The 17,228-nt window shown below is 53.2% G+C and overlaps 1 protein-coding gene across 6 annotated transcripts in view; it reads right to left on the bottom strand.

Moving 5' to 3' along the window:
• Positions 1-5,057: 5,057 nt before the first annotated feature.
• The window catches only part of PCBP3 (poly(rC) binding protein 3), a 46,384-nt gene continuing 34,213 nt past the window's right edge, over positions 5,058-17,228 (bottom strand). For 5 of the 6 annotated variants that reach the window (XM_090144569.1, XM_090144571.1, XM_090144570.1 and 2 more), the window contains 3 exons: positions 15,513-15,565; positions 12,803-12,972; positions 10,516-11,434 (listed from right to left, as the gene is read on the bottom strand). In XM_090144569.1, the coding sequence (XP_090000695.1) occupies positions 11,398-11,434; positions 12,803-12,972; positions 15,513-15,565 (260 nt within the window). In that variant the 3' untranslated portion in view covers positions 10,516-11,397. Of the gene's footprint in view, positions 5,188-10,515; positions 11,435-12,802; positions 12,973-15,512; positions 15,566-17,228 lie in introns of those variants that run through there. The other variant, XM_090144568.1, reaches the window with a different exon arrangement.

Genomic DNA, 17,228 nt, shown 5'->3' with positions numbered 1-17,228 from the left:
GGGGGAGAGGGCGAGGAGGAGACTCCGCAGCCGGGATGGAGGGTGGGACCAGGGCTGTCCGTGCTGACTCAGAAGCCAGCCTGCACTTCTGGCCGTCTTTCTGTGCTCGTTGTACCCGTGAGCACTTGTCGTGTGCCGCTGCCGCGGGGCTCCGGTATCCCCCAGCTGTACCCTGGGGGTTCGGAGCCCTGAGCTGAGCCCACTGCGGGATGAAGGAAGGCAGCCCGCTGCATCCCAGATAGCCAGCAGCTGCGCTCTGCTGCCTGCTAAGCAGGGTACCCACTGCAGGGCACATCTGGGCAGGAGGATGGCAGGAGCATCGGGTTCAGCCTGGAAAGTGACTTCCTCCTCTGCTCGTGGGGCTTTCTGCCCTTTCTCCCAAAGGATCGAGATGAGACCCCCTATGCACAGAGAGTCACCCCCAGCTGCACCCTGACCATGGGTGCTGAAGCTGGTACGTACCCCAGCCATTTGGGGTACCTACAGTCCTCCTACTGGCCTTGAGAGCCCAGTAGGAGTTGTAAGGATCCAAAGCAGCACTGAGACCCACAGCCCTCACAGACAGCCTGCACTTCATGTCAGACTCAGGGGGTGAGCCCCACATTGCTCAGCTTGGCCCTGTCTCGTGTTGAGGTCAGAGCTTTCACCTACTGGAGCAGGTGCTGCCCAAACCTCATCACAGGGCAGCATTCACTGCCCCCTGGGAGAGAAGCAAAACACTGGGGCTGTTCCTGCTACAGCCCTAGCCTGCTCACAAGGACACTTGCACACTTTCATGGTATGGGAGGGGGCAAATGGATGTGTAATCCAGGCCATGGGGTACTTTGCTGGAAAGAAATCCAGAGTGGAGTAATCTGAGCACATGGCAGCAGGATAGCACCATTAAGGAGTTGATAGCATGAACCCAGCCAATACCAATGACCTGTGCACAAACAAGTTGCAAAAGGCAGCATTTGCTCTCCTGCTTACACAGTGTTGTGCTTCTGCACCTGCACGGTCATTCCAGAGGAGCTCCTGTGCTCGCTGCAGATAACTGCTCAGATTCCTTGCCAGTTTGCTCAGGACAATCTCCAGCATGTGGAAATGTGCTCTGGGATCCTGGCCTTTCCCTGGGAGTCATCATACCCAGACCCAGAAGCTTCTCCTCAAACATCACCCAGCCCCTTCCCTCTTCTCTCCCATTTCGTATCCCACCACCATGCCTCTCCACCTCTCTGCACAACCATTCTGGCAACATCATTGTGCAAGTGGTCTGGGGAAAATGTGGGAAGAAGGCTCAAGCTGGGATCTTCAGAGAACATACAGAAAGACAAAAGCTATAATCCCACTGAGTAGGAGTCCCATCAGTGGAAGAGCATGTCTGCAAGCTGCTGAGGAAGGTGCAGTCAGTCATGACTCTTTGGGTGAGCATCATCAGGAGTCAGAGAGGTTTCTTCTTTGTTCAGCTGCTTTGCTCCTTATGCTTTGCTGGGAGCAGTGGAGGAGCTGAGTTCTCTGCCCTGCAGTAGATGAGGACACCTCAGCCATCTCAAGTCTGGCCTAGCAATGCCAGTGAATCTTGGTGGTGATGCCACAGCTCGTGCATGGTACAGATGGACTGTGCATGGCTCTGCACAGCTGCAGCCCATCAAGGCATCCCAAACATGTCCCCTCTGCTGTCTGACCCAGCCAGGGGCTTGGATTTGCACCCAGCTTCAAAAGCCTTTGAACTTACTGCGTTTTCTATGTCTACTAAAGCAGGACTAGTGGCCAGTGAGGTTCCCAAGGCACCAAACAGTGGTTTCCTTGGAGAAATCCAAGCTGGTTTGCATGAGTCCGCTCACAGAGGTGTCTGCAGGAGGAGCAGCTCTCAGAGCAGGATGGCATCAGTGGCACTGGCACAGAGCCCTGGGAGTGCAAAGCCACCTTGCCAGCATTACCCAGCAGGCACGGAGCCACAAAAGGACACCAGGAGGAGTCTCACGTTCTTTCACCTCCTCGAAGATGGGGCTGGGGGAAAAGCCAGCCCCAGCCATGCAGCACCTCCCAATCACCTTGGCACCATTACTGTGAGCAGCAGCATTACAGCTTTCCCTTGCTGCCAGGGGAGGACCTGCACCGCTGCCTCTGCTGACCTGAGGCGAACTCCTCCACATGCTGTGTGCCAGCACTGGCAGGGTGGGTTCCTGTTTCTTCCTTCCAGCATTCTTCCCTTCCAGCAAGGGTACTCACATCTGGGCACAGAGCTCTGAGAGCACTTCTTCCTTCACTAGATGCTCAGGGGTCCCAGCAGCTCATGCTCGTGCCCATCGGTGAGCATCCTTACCCATGGCTCCCCAGGCTGCTGCACAGGGCTGCAACACGGCAGTGGCAGGGTTCCATCCACCCCACCCAGGGTACCCCCACCACCACTGTGCAGACCCCATGCATGTCAGCACGGCCCCATAGGCAAAGAAGCAGCCCCACGCCCAGGCTGGCTTGGGGCGGGTTAACATTTTCCCTGTTACCTCACACTGGCCTCTGGTCCTATGGAAAAACAAACCATCTGGTAATCATATTTCTCTTCTAGCTGTCTGAGCCTGCGGGAATGCTTGGCTGGCTTTCTTCAGAGAGAAGAGCAAAAGGGAAGGCGTTGGATGCAGCGTGGGAGCTGGAAGAGAAGGCATGGCTCACTTGGACCCCCTCTGCCACCTATGTGCCACTAGGCACAGCTACACGCTGTCACCCCTGTGGTGGGACCCTGCAGGGCAGCTTCTCCAGGGCTGGATCTGTTATCAGGCCATACCCTCATCCCAGACCTGCTCCCTTCACCCATCAAGACACAGACCCACTTGCCGAGCAGGCTCATTGTTGTGGGGATTTGAAGCTCTTGAGCCACTGCAACGCCATCCTCTGACCTCCACGACATGCAAGCCCGGGTTTGCTTTGTCACAGCTTGGTTCTGACTTCTCTCAGGGAGCCAAAAGCCCATTCCTGCTTTCCTTGCTGCCTGATCTCTGAAGTATGGTTTCATTTTCCTTCTGCAGCAGCAGCAAGCTCCAGGATGCATGGGGATCTTGCTTTCTCACATGCTCCCTAGTTGTTCCCCCTGGGCTGGTGTCACATTGCAGTTCTGCACAAAGCCAACCTGACCCATGCCATACTGCTGCAGGGATGCTGTGCCCCAGCCCAGGTGTTCCTGTCCCTGTCCCCAAGTTCCCTGCATGTCTATTACCAAGTGTTCCTTCTCCCATTTTTTCAGCACGTACCATTTAAGCTCACTATTTGCAATCACTCCAGTGGCCATCCCAGCTGACTGGGTACAAGCCTAGCATGCAGCCCAGCTTTCCTTCCAGCAGGGCCAACTCCAGCCTGCAGCCTTTTCCTAGAAGCACAAAACAAGCCAGCTACCCTTACTGGCAGGGACAGATTCCCAGCTCAGTGCCAAGCGTTGTCCTCAGTTCTTCTGTTGACAATGAAGAGCAGATATACAACACTCTGCCATTTTGCTGTTCCCCAATCTACTTCCCTGGGTTCACAGTGCTGAACAGAAGTGGCTGTCCCCAAAAGGAGCCCAGGAGGGGAGGATGAGTGGCCCAGAGCAGAGCAAGTTACAGAGGAGGCAGTGCAGGGGCCACCAGCACACACTGCGGATGGTGAAATCCCAATGGGTCATAATGATAAGCAAAGATAAGCATCTTTGCTGTCTTTTTTTTTTTTTTTTTTAAATTCTTCTTCTAATTTTTTAAGAGGAAAAGTTAAGCTGGTTGTTTCAGATCCCCAAACACTCTCACGCCTGTCAGCCCTCCTGGAGCAGCAGTATGCAGCTGGGGCTGCCCATTGTCCCTATGGGTCGTGGCTGCCTTGCAGCTGCCCATGGGAGCTCAGAAACCTGTGGTGATGCCAGGCATGGAGCATGGAGGCACGGAGCTGCTCCTGGCACAGCATCACCAGTCTGGTGAGTGTTGGCTTTGCCATACTGGCTTCAAGTAGTGTTATGTGGAGACAGGAATGGTACTTGATCCTTATGGGTGCTTCTCAACTCAGGATATTCTATGGTTCTATGGTTCTGTGTCACCTCATTCGAAATAAAGAGGGCTGTGAAGGAGAGCAAGTGTGATGTTTTTCTCGGCAAATTCCAAATCACTTGTTTTGAGTTAGGGCTGGTGGTGGGCAGCTGGAGCATGGGGATGCTGTTGGGTTTAGATGCCAGGAGGGATGGGAATGGGCACTCTGTGATGCTGGGGGAGTGACCGAGCTCCATGCTGCAAGCTGGCAGCTCCATATGGGGCAGGCACTGTGTGCCATAGGGCTGGCCTACTGAAAATGGAGTGAATGCAGCTTGGGCTGGCATGGAAGATGGGGCACGAGAAAATGTTGAAAAGGGTTCCCTTTCCTTCACTTCCCAATCAGGACAAGGTCTAGATGGGCTCTCCTGGCTCTCCTGCCTGTGTGTCAGGGGCCGGTTGGGCACAGAGCCCCATTTCTGCTCCCCATAGGGTAGTATTCCCCTCTCCAAGGGGACACAGGGTTGGCAGGCAGCACAGCAGGGAGCGGCAGCTCTCAAGGCAGTGCTTCTCCAATGAGAAACGAAACGGTTTGGGCAAAAGGCATGCCCTGAAATAACACTGGGGCTGCTCCAAGCTGCTGGAGCGTGGCGTGGGGCAGCCGGTCTGAGAGCTGCCATTGTGCGGGGCCGGATGGCCAGCACGCACCCATCCCAACAGCCCGGCCCCGGCGGTGACTCACATTTGCTATAAACACGTCTCCCGGCGGGTAATGAATCCTGGCCTTTGCTGCTTTTTGGGAGGGGTCTGGATTTGCTTCAGGGTTCTCCCCCCGCCCCGCTCCCCTTCCCCTCCTGGAAGCCCGGCTGCTGCGCGTGATTGTTTCCTGATGCTGAGCACAGCCAGCGCACTGAGCAGCTTTTTCCAGCTGATGCGTGGGATGAGCTTCACCTTAACCCTTCCATTGGCTGCGGGGAATCCTGCTGCCCCACGGCATTCCTTTTCGTAAGCAACCACCCGGGACCACAATCAGCGAGAGCTTTATTGCATTTGCACATAAAAGCCACAGAATACATTATAAAGCAGCAGGAGGCCAAGGGGTGGAGAAGTGAGGCTGATGGCAGAAGCAGGTAGCGCTGGGGCACCGTGGGCACCGTGGGTGCGAGCTGCTGCAGCTGGTCACGCAGGGAAGGTCCTCCCGTGGGGCTCTGGATCTGGAAAGCTGGAGGCCAACCAAAGGAGATGGTCAGGCCCCAGGCTGGCATCTACTCCTCCTCCCAGAAACACCCCACAAGTGCTGCACGGTCACAGGGCCCTGCAGGATGCCCCAACATCCCCAGCACCGTGCTGACATCACCCACCTGTGCTCAGCACCATGGAGTATGGCACTAGCATACACCTCTCTGCACCGCCTTGCCCACTGGGGCTGCTCTCCCCTGGTTTCAGAACCTACCATCCATGTACCCTGCCCACCCCTACCAATGAAAGTGTGGCACTGTCCCCATGTAGAGCACCTCCCTGCTGTCCACAGCACATCTTTTGCATCGTTTGTCACATGTTGTTTGGGCTGGTAAATGGTGAGCGGAGGCACAAGGGGATAGGTTTTGTGCTCAGTGTGGCACAGCCTGCACTGCTCCAGTTGTGTTTGGAGATGTGCCGCGCCATCCTGCACACCTTGAGATCATAGCACTTCATACAGATAATAGAAATCTACTCAAGGCAAGAGAAGAAGCAACATTTGTGTGTAACTGGAAACTGGTTTTAAGCAGGGTTTTCAGTTTCTCAAGTTTTTCAGTTTCTCAAGATTTTCAGTTTCTAAGTGCTGCCTTTTTAACTGCCTTTTTACAACACAGCACTCCCATGTGGGAGGCAGGAGCAGAGCTGTGTGCTGAGCTGCACATGCAGACATCTCCAGAAGGACACAGCACTGCCTACAGCAGGAACAGCATCTGGCTGTCTGTTTCTTCTCCCCCCCAGAACAACTCTTCCCAGAAGGACCACTTCAAACAACCCACTGAGGGAAAAATTTGGGGCAAATTTTTCCTCTTGGAGCTGCCCCACTTCCCTTTGCCTGGGAAAATCCTGTTGGATTGCCATCCTGGATTGATGCCAGCAGCGGCTGCAACCCTGGGTTCAGGGTGATGCTGCTCCACCCTCCCAGCCCAGCTCTCTGTACCGTGATGGCTGCACCACCCCAGGGCACCCCAGGGCTCATTGAGAGGGGCAGAATGCAACCAAGCTCCAGAACCAAGCAGCATAAATCCCCTTTCCTGGTCCTGGCCTGCTCTCTGCTGCAGACACACATGAATTCCGACAAAGGATCTCTTCCAGAAGCAAACATTGCTGTTGAGACGCTGCCTGCAGGGAGGCAGAATGCAGTGCTCGGGGAGCATTTCAAGCACGCACAGCCCAGCATTCCCTTTCGGAATCAAAGCAGCTCCTTATAGAAGCAGCATGCGCCTTGCACATCAGTAGCAGGCTGAGGCTGGGCACAGGGCACGGCTCACCCCATGTCACCCAGCTCCCTGCGTGCGGATCAGGCGCCAGTGCGTGTTCTGGGAAGGGACATCCCTGCTCAGAACCACATGAACATGGCTGTGGGAATCCAGAGCCGCTCCGGTTTCACGCTTGGCGAGGTTTAGTCTGCGGGATGCTTTCAGGGTGATTCGGCACCGCTTGTTCCTCGGCGCAGGGCTGGGGCGGGGGAGGCGCACATCTGGCACTGGAGGAGCCACACATCTGGTACATTCAGTACTTCCTCAAAGTCACTGCCACGTTACCCTTTGGATGGAGGCCTCGGGGCTCCGTGCGCAGCACAGTGGATTAAGATCCACAGCTGCATTTTTTTCTTTTTCTTTTCTTTTCTTTCTTTCTTTCTTTCTTTCTTTTTTTTTCTTTTTGTAGCAAAAATAACCCTCTCGGCAGATCTTTGCAATTGAACATGGGAGCAGGGAAATTGGACTCAGACCCTGACCTTCCTGCACGTCCTTCCATTCGAGCTCTGTGCCGGCGCCAGCTGCCACTGGAGGGGTCTGGGGCCACTGGGGACTTTCTCTGGAAAATGTCCTTCTGTTGCGAAACGCCAGGCCAGCAAGATCAAATCTGCTTTGTCAGGCCAGCTGCAGCCTGGGGCTGCGTGCTGGGAGCCTCTTCCCTTGGTGCAAGTGGTGTAAGAAGAGAGTGTGGTAGGACCTGAGACCAGCAGACCCAGAACTGGTGCCAGCCTGGCCACACATGTGCCCCAACAGACCAGGGGGTCTTCATGAAGGTCCTAGTGTTGGTGGGACCAATCCTGCACTGGGACATGGTGCTGGTCTCCTGCTGGGCAGCTGCACTGATTACCACTGCAGGAAATACTGCTGGCCATCAACACACGCTTCTCACATGTCCTTCCCTATAGCATAGCATGAGGAGCCAACATCCCCACGTGGGAAGGGGCTGGGGATGGGAGCATGCACATAGAATCACAGAACCACAGAACCACTGAACCACAGAACCACAGAATCACAGAATCACAGACTGGGTTGGAAAAGACACTGAAACCCATCCAGCCCCAACCCCTGCCATGGGCAGAGACGCTTCCCAGAGTTGGCTGTCCAAAGTTCCATCCAACCTGGCCTTGAGCACTGTGAAGGATGGGGCATCCACAGCTTCTCTGAGCAGCTGTGCCAGGGCCTCACCACCCTCACAGGGAGCATTTTCTGATATCTAATATAAGCCTATCATTTTTTTAGTGTGACATCATTACCCTTTGAAACATCAAAATATTGTCTATATCTTGGGTTTTTACAAACTTTGTGCTTTTCCATTAAGGTACAAAAAAGATTACAGTACATGGAATGGATGGATGGACAAACTGATGGGTGGGTGGATGGGTGGGTGGGTGGATGGATAGGTGAGTGGGTGGATGAATAGGTAGGTGGGTGGATGAATAGGTAGGTGGGTGGATGGATGGATGGAGGGATGGATGGATGGATGGATGGATGAATTGGTGGATGGATGGATGGACAGGTGGATGCTTGGATGGACAGGTGGATGGATGGATAGATGGGTGGGTGGGTGGATGAATGGGTGGGTAGGTAGGCGGGTGGATGGATGGATAGGTGGATGGATGAATGAGTGGATGGATGGATAGGTGGACGGGTAGATGGATGAATAGATAGATGCTCGGTTGGACAGGTGAATGGATGGATGGATGGATGGACGGACGGACGGACGGACGGACGGATGTGTGCTTGAGTGGAGGGAGTGTCAGACAATGCACATCGTTCAGAGAGAGGCCAGGTCAAGCCTTGAGGCTGGAGCGGGGTTCGCGGGGCAAGAGGGACATCTAGTGACCGCAGTGGGAGCGAGAGCTTTCCGCTGGAAACCCTGCCTCTGCGGGGAAAATTACCCTTTCTAATTGGCCACAAGCTTGAAATTAGCATAATTAAAAGTGACTAGCATCGATACAAGAAAAAAAAAAAAAAAAAAAAAGCAACATCTGAATTACAATTAAACGAGAATAATTTCAATTTAAAGAGCCTCCCTAGTGAAAGTCACTTTCCCTTAGGGGAAACAATCTACTTTTTCAACTGTTTATGTTTGTGTTTTTTTTGCCAAAAAAACCTTTTGCAAATAAAATCTAGAAAAATGCACAGGGCAATACTCCCAGCACTCAACTTTGGGAGCATGGCTTGGGATGGATATGAACCATCCTAGGGGCTGAATTTGGTCTGCAGCCCCACTGCACTCTGGGGTCTGGAGCAGGATGAGGCGTTGCACCAATTCTGTCCTGCCAAAATCCCAGTTTCCCACAAAACAATACATTCCCAAAGAGTTTCACTGATCCAGATACTTCCAAAAATGTTGAATCATTCTGTCTGGATAAAACGCCTTGCTTTGAGAGAGACAAGCAATGCATTAAAGCTCTTCCGTTAATTAACTGTGACATTCACATCATCCTGAGTATTCACATCAGTATAAAAGATGTGCATATGTTTCTCCCACTGACATGGCTGTGGGTGCAATGCTGCAGCGCTCTGAGTTCCTATTAAACGTACAACTAGGACATCTCACAAGTAAAGTGAAACACTGTGACTTCCTCCAAAGAAAACAGACAATCTTCATGCCATCTTCATTTGAGTTGCACCAAGGAAGTGAAAGAGTTTAATGCATTCCTTATGGTTTTGTTGCTATCACTGCTGTCATCAACATGTTCCCAGCAGATACTGCAACTGTTGTTTAATCAGCTTTATCTCCAGGCCTTGCTCAAGCCCAGATAACAATGGACAAGCAGCTAGATTCCCATTAACATTAGTTTTTTTTTGATTTGTTGTTGTTGCTTCTCTTTGCAAAATAGCCTGGTGAGGGCTCAGCTCCATCGCCATACTTGCTGAAGCCTGAATGTGTAGGAGAAAAGGCTGCACCCCTTTCCTTTGAAGATGGGTCCCTGAGCAGCAGAATAAGCTTTGAAAGACCTCAGCCTGGATTTGTTATTTTCCGTACTCCCAGTTTTTGAGAAAATCCCCAGCTTCATTAGCAGGAGCACAGCATTTCCCAGCCAGAGCTGCTCTGACAGCTTTCTCCGTTGTTGGTCGTCTCCGGATAGCTAAAACAAAACAGCAGCCTGTATCAAAGCAAAAAAGCAGAATTCTGATGGAACTGGCGGATCAGGACTCCTGGTGGGGATGGTCCAGGCAGAGGACGTCACCCATGGGTTCACATGGGGTTGAGTGTGGATCCAGAACAGCCTCGGTCTGCAGGAACCACTGGTCCCTGGGCAAAGCATCCATCCTTGAGGACAGCACCTTAGTGACAGCACTGACCACAGTTCTGGCATCTGCACAGACACAGAGGCTCCATCTGACCCCGTTAGCTGTGCCCAAAGCACCTGCGTCCTCCTGTCCAGGAGCATCTGCCATGCTGCTGCCTGTGCCCCCCGCCCTGCCCAGGGGAGGCTCTGCAGGATGGGGAGAGGGATAAGGCATCCAGCCCTGGGGCTTGTCAGGAGAAGCAATATATTTCCCATGTGTCACAGTGCAGAAATGTATTGCAGTGGTTGCAATATGGGGAAAACGGGTGACACACGTTTTGCACAGGAGGAGATCGACTGATGGAAAATATATTTGTTTCCACTTTTGAGTGGCATTAGAGAGATGTAAAGCCTGGAAGCAGAAGGCAGGGGAAGGGCTTGGGGCACAGACATAGCGGATCTGTCCAGACAAGAGGGTAGTGAGATATTTCTTTTCCTACCATTACCATAACCATCATCATAATCATAACCATGAGCATAACCATATGGATAAGCATAATTTGGTTTGGAAAACCAAACACTGTGCAAGCCAAGTACCCTCCCTGGCGAAAAAGAAAGCCTAGGATCACTCAGGAAGTGCATCAACCACTGGGACTTTTCATAAACAAAATAACCATAACGGAAAGGTTTTGTACACACCCCCCACCTTCCCTCTGAGCTGCTGGATGGAGAAGGATGCAGAGGGAAGGATGGCACTGGGAACAGTGGGGTGGCCCAGGAGAAGAACAGTCAAAGCCTGTTGGTAGCAGAGCTGCACAGACATTTATTGAACACAAACACTGACAAACACAGCTGGCTCACAGATCTTCCTGAGCTATTGTCCAAAGGTTGCTTGTGGGGATTGTCAAAGAGTGCTTTCATTTGCCCCTGGGGGTGTGAATCCTGTACAGCTGAATTCTTCCTGCATCCAGTTGCTCGTTATAAAAAGGGAATTTTGTGTATGTGTGTTTGTGTGTGAGAGAGAGTGAGATTCCCTTCCTCGAATATTAAAAATGGCTTGTCTGGACCCTGCCATGTTGCAAAGAGAGACATCTGTGCGTGAACCCATGCATGCACGTAGGCTTGGCTCCCACACATTCTGCTTCCAAAACAACACAGGGGTGAAAAACTACACCTTATCCTTGGGGTAGGGGCATGAGGCGGCAAGGGGAGGCCAGGGGGTGAAGCAAACGCAGGGGGAGCACTGGGGAGACCACGGGGAGGGCAGCGAGCACAGCTCTGGGTGGTGTCACGGGGCCATAGGCTACAGCAAGAACAGCCAGCGTCAACGCAAACATTTAAGTAGCTACACTAGACTGTCACTAGAGACCCGGCGTCTTCTTGAGTCACACCAGTGAAACCCCCTCTCCCTGACCCCCCTGGAAAGAAGATGAAGTAATTACACCATACGCTGAAAACAAGGACCATAACCAAAGAGTTCAGGAGCGATCTCAGGAGCACAGTAAGGAGGTCATAAAGAAACGTTCCAGTGGGTGCATATGCATGTGTATTTATATATATATATATATCTGTTAGTAAAGAAAAGAGTATCTGTGGAGGTAAGGGGAAGACGGTAAATGTATAGGTTGTACAGGCTGGGTGGAGTGCCCTTGGCTGGAGAGGGTCGGGTGGTGCGGAGTGGAGGATGGTGGGTGGAAATTAGAGTGCGCCCATTCCAGTGACCTCAGACGTCAGCCTAGAATAGACAGGGGCAGAGAGAGGGGCGGGGGAGACAAAAACAAGCGCTTAATCAACGGAGTAGAAAAGAAAACACAGATCCTGTGGGGCAGCACTGTCTCTCCTGCTTACGGCCCATGGGATGCCTGGTGAGGCGCCCGCGGGCTCAGTGTTGTGCAGACAAGTCCACTCTCTCCAATCACCCTTTCCCTATCCTGAACTAGGGGGTAAGGGATAATTCTTTCCCACTGCTTGGTGCCTCGGTGGGTTCCTTAGGTGGTGCTCAGGAGGTTCACAGATTGTGGAGATGTCACAGCTTATGGCAGAAGGTCACCAGTCCGACGTCTGGTGGCCAGAGCACGTGGAACACTATGGGCAGTTCAGGATGCTCAAGCACAGATGCTGAAGACCCTCACTGAATGCCCCTAGCAGAAGTGCCATGCACAACAGGTGCTGGCAGGAGATGTCCCAGCACATGGCTTCTATCAAAGTCCTTCCTACCAGGTGCAAGCATCAGTCCCAGCGTCCTTGTCCCATTGGCCTGTCACCTACAACTCCCTCGGTTCCTTCATTTGCTCTGCCTTTATAAACTGAGGGAGAGGCCAAGCTGCATCCCATCCTTCCCCTCAACCAGGTCACCCTCCATCTCTGCTTTTGCCATGGCATGAGCCATGGCTTGGACAGCCCTTTCCAATGACAGAGCCGCTCTGTTTTCTTTTCTCTCCTTCTTCAGGAGGCAGTGGGGAGGTGCCGTGGGACTGGGCAGCGGGGAGGAGGGGGTGACGGAGCCTGCTGCAGGTCAGGGCAGAGGTGGGGTGGGTGCAAGGAGGGGTACAGCCTGCGCACACCTTGCCAGCACTCCCCTGCCCTCAGCCCTTCTTCTTGCCAGCAACAGCGTGGACAGATGGACAGACAGATGGATGGCCTTGAGAGACAGCACGAAGCCAGCCAGATGCCCCCCTGCTCATGGGCCACCTGCCCACCTGGCCCACCCAGCCGCCCTGATGGCTCCATGGCCGGCAGCCCCGCGCGCAGCCCAACTTGCAGCATCCCCGGCCCTGCCGTGCTGCACTGCCGGGAGATGGAAAGGAAGCGATCAGGCCATTCCCATGTCTGCTGTTTATTCGACTGCTTGGTTGACTTCATTCGATGGAGGAAAGCATTGGTGGAGGCCTGGAAGCACGTGGGAGAGGCTCCGAGGAGGTAGCGAGAGCGGGCTGGTTTCACAGCAAGGTCCCAAATTACGCCTTCCCTCCACCAGACCAGATCCATCTCCGTGCCCTGCCCCAGCGCTACCTCCTCGGCGGGGGAAGACGGCGATTTTGCCCTGCTACAAGCAAAACCCTCCTGGAGTGAGGGTGGCAGCCGTCCCGCCACCGGGTCTCACCTGGCGTTGATGAGGTACTGAGCGAGGCTGATGTTGGCGGGGGTTCCTGTGATGGTGATTTGGCGCTCCGATGACCCTTCCGTAGCGTTGGCGATTTTGATCTGTGCTCCAGACATCTGCCGAATTTCATTGATTTTGGTCCCTTGGCGTCCGATTATGCAGCCTATTAGCTAGAAAGAAAGCGCGGGGGGATGGCGTGAAGCAGCGCAGCTTGAGGACGCGAGCACGACCGCGCGGCCGGAGCCTTCCTTGCCCTGCCTGGAGACACCGTGACCTCAGTGCTCACGAAACGAGGAGACCCAACCTGAACATGGGCACAGGGCTCTTGGGATCAGACCGGCCCCAGGCGTCCCCCAGCCACTCGCTGCTAGCATCGCTCACTCATCCTGACCTCTGCACTCTTGGCATCCCCCTCACTGCCCTACAAGGATGCTGCAGGACAGAAGAATTCTACTGGAAAATGTCTTCCACGCTCTTTCAAAAATAATTAGTTTTCCTTAGAGCCATAAAGAAGCGTGAATTTTCTCAGAGGTCCTGAGGGTGTCTTCATCCTTGCTCTCAAGTATTTGTGCACCAAACCACGGGTCCCTCAGGCACCACCATAGCTGGGTAAGGCACAATGAAGGTGTGCAGCTTTTCCAACACAGGCACGAGGTGTCGCTGAGTGTCAAAGAATCCCAGAACTTCCTGAGTTGGAAGGGACTTACAAGGATCATTGAGTCCAACTCCTGGCTCCGCACAGCACCACCCAAAATCAGACCATACGTCTGAGAACATTCTCCAGATGCTTCTTGAAGTCCCGCAAGTTCAGCATCATGACCACTTCGATGGGGAGATGTGCCTGATCACCTTCTGGTGAAGAACCTTTTCCCGATATCCAGCCCATCCCGTCTGGCCATCAGCATTTGAATGCCCTTCCACGGTTATACCCAGGAGATCTGTGGGATGTTCTCATCAGCTGCTGGACTTTTGTCACTGGCTGTACAAAGGGAGACAATCACTGCTCCAAATGCTTGCTGGTCCTGCTGTCAGATGGCTTGTTCTGGGTGGATGCCTTCATTGCAGCTCTCTCAGCAAGGACACCAGAGCTCCCAGCAAAAGAAGAGGGTTAGGAAGAGCAGAGAAATGTCCTGCAGTTTTCCTGAGTAACGATGCTGTCGTGCACCATGCTGTTCCAAAAGATTTCCTTCTGTAAGTCCTAAAGAAAGCTTCATTGTCAGCCCATGGTGACGGGTTCTTAGCTCCCCAAAGCAAGAGCTATCTCCAGCCATGTCCATCTCATCACTGCCTGCAGCAAAGGCTAAGGGATCTGAACATACACCCATCACAGAACTGGAAAGATCTGCTGTCTCCAGGGCTGCTGTGTGATATTCAGCCCAACATTTGCCCATCCAGGTCTTCAGAAATAGCTCAGAGAGCCTTGAGGTGCTTCAGCAAACAGACGTACGTGCAGCTGTGAACCTGCTGGGGGACCATGAAGAGGCAGACCTATTCAGAGAGACTTCCAGCAGAATCTAAGCTTCTCTTGCATAGTGTTCAAGCTTCTGACAGTCATGGGAGTGACAAGCTGGATTTCATCCCAAGATTCCCTTTCAACTGTGGTCTGCTCTGAACTGCCCAAACCTGCCAGTGGGTGCTTCACTCTGAGATAGCCAGTTTCAGGAAAGGTAACAGCAGGAATTTCAGAGCCATCAAAGCAACGGGAGGCACTTCCAGCGGATGGGAAGGAGATACAGGTGGTAACAGCCAACACCACACAGCCCTGATGTTAGCCAGGCTTTTAGCAAGTGCTCCCAGTGGTCCTGTGTCCCGTGGCAGGTTGCTCCACATGCTAAAAGGAAGGAAAGGCCCCTTTTCAGGGGTCACCCAATACTACCAATACTGCCAGCGCTGGGCTCCCCCGGGCTTCCTCACTAGGATGACAAAAGCCTGTTAAACAGGAAGAAGAAAAGCAAACAGCCTCCAGACCCCATCCAGAAACCTCTGAGAATGATGGGCTGGTAGGTGATGGTGGTGGGGACCAAGTCATGACATCATTTCTCCACTTTCCACTGAGCACAAGCTGGTTTTCATCCCATGGCAACTAGTCCAGAAGCAAGCGAGACCACAGGTCCAGGTGCTGCCCGCCTGGGCTCTCCATCTCACCTCCTCCCATCTGAGCATCCCAAGCAGCCTCTTTGCATCTCTCTGGGACCACCGCAACTCCAACCTCCTTCTGACCAACATCTGAGTACAATATCCACTTCACCACAGTGCCTCCACCTGTAAGACCCAAACGCTGACTGCTGCCAGTACCCAAACACAATGCACTGTCTTTCAGAAGGACAGGTCCGAAACTTCTCAGATCTGCCAACAGTATATTAAGAATTACACTGGGGCTTGAGAGCTCCCTGCCCTTCCCTATGCTGTCAGCTGGGCCTTTTTCGTGAGCACTAAGTTCACTTGGGAAGGAAAAGCGGAGCACGGAGGAGGATTCTCCCTAGGAAAGCTACCAACAGAGGAGAGCCCAGGAGGTGCTCCATGACCCCAGACAACCAGACTGCGGAGCTGTGCACAAGGTATGAGTGAAGACAGTGAAGGGGCATCTCTAAACGCATGTAACAAGGCTGTACATCTGCAATTTACATATATATGTATATATATATACATATATATATATATGTGGACATACACACACACGCACAGGTGGAGGAAGCGCCACGGTACTTACATCATTGGGAATGGTGAGTTCATGAGTACTGGCCGGGGGACTGGCATCCAGACCTGGGCATATGCAAGGGAAAATGGTTACAGCTCGCAGCAGCAGTGCAGCGGGTCGCCAGTACTTCCCCGCAGCAGTCGACATTGCAAAGGCTGCGTCCTGCTCAGGGGCTGGGAGAGGAAGGGGATCACACACTCCGGTACAAGGAGGAGGAAGACGGTTCTACCTGCCTCATCTGAGCGGGGTGCCACCTTCTCCTGTGCCACTTGACCTTCTGTCCCCCAATAGGGCTGGCTCCAAGAAGGTGTGCATAGCACAGGGCTGCGGTATCACTGCAGAGGAGCCCTCATAGGTGGGATAAGCCCCTTCCCATGCAATGCTTCTCTGCACAGCAACAGAAAAACCCAGCCCTGGAGGAGAGCTGTCCAAACGCCCTCCAGCCCTCCCTGAGCACAGCTTGCTTAGGAAAGCAGCTCAGCAGACAAAGTGCTGAATTGAAGATGTACACGCTGCCTGGAGTCAAGGCCAATGGACCCTATTAGGGTAAGGCAAACAGCACATAAATGGAGAGCCTGCTTCCCTGCAAAACTACTTGGAAATGTGCTGCCTGCAGCAAGGAGTGAGCACAGCACAGTGCTCCCTCCCAGCTTCTCTTGAGACAGGACAGATGCTCACCTTTGCAGTGGCAAAGGGAGCCAGGAGAGCAACCTGTGTGTGCAGCTGCATGGGTGCTTGCAACCAGGTGGGAGCCTGCATTTCTCACAGGTCAATCATCTCACAGCTGATGTAGGGACATATTAATCCATGGGACAGAAGCTGACTGGTAAGTAATAGGGAGTTACAGTAATCTATACAACATATAAACAACCAGGGAAGGCTTTTAACACAGTGCACAAGAGTCCAAAAGGCTGCAGGGCCTGCATCACAGCAAAGAGCAGAATTAAGGGGGTTGGAGAAAAAGAGCAGCAGAAGATTGGCACTGCCACACTGCTGTGACACGATGCTGCAACAGCACTGAAGCCCTGGTCACAAAAACCAGAGGGGCATCTGCATGGCAATGCGCCATTGCCTCGAGAGCATTGAGCACCTACTGCCAGCCATGACTGCGTTTTGCTGGTCTGCACTTCCCTCTGTGCCACAGAAGAAGGGCTCCCATCTGTCTGTCTGGCAACAGTAGCCTCAGTATTGAACCCACACCTGTCTGGGCATGGCGCCGTCACTGCAAGGTGTCCATGAAGAGCCACGGCCACGTCCCTTGGACCACTGAGAGCAGGAGCAGGGCGGACGGGTCCACAGATGCTAAATGCCCTTCATGCATGTGCTTCTCCTCCCACGTGCCATCCCAGCCCTCCACATTCTCTCCCAGATGGGCTTTGGGGCATTGCATCACCCTCTGCGTCATGACGGCTGTTGTTACAGCCTGGAGATTACTTATTTTGGCACACAAGCTCCTTCCCCTCTGATACACACATGCAGTCGCCATGGATGCAACACAAGGAGACACAGAATCAGAGAATCGTAGGCTGGGTTGGAAGGGACCTTAAAGCCCACCCAGCTCCAAACCCTTGCCATGGTCAGGGACATCTTGTCTCATAGAATCACAAAACCACAGAATATCACGAGTTGGAAGGGACCCATAAGGATAATTGAGCCCAACTCCTGTCTCCTGGTTGAGGATTCCAACATCCTCCCATAGAGCAGGCTGCCAAAAGGCCCATCCAGCCT

The sequence above is a fragment of the Phasianus colchicus genome, chromosome 7, assembly GCF_987193195.1.
Source record: "Phasianus colchicus chromosome 7, bPhaCol1.hap1.1, whole genome shotgun sequence".
Taxonomy (NCBI): domain Eukaryota; kingdom Metazoa; phylum Chordata; class Aves; order Galliformes; family Phasianidae; genus Phasianus; species Phasianus colchicus.
This window is presented reverse-complemented; position numbering and strand designations above follow the sequence as displayed.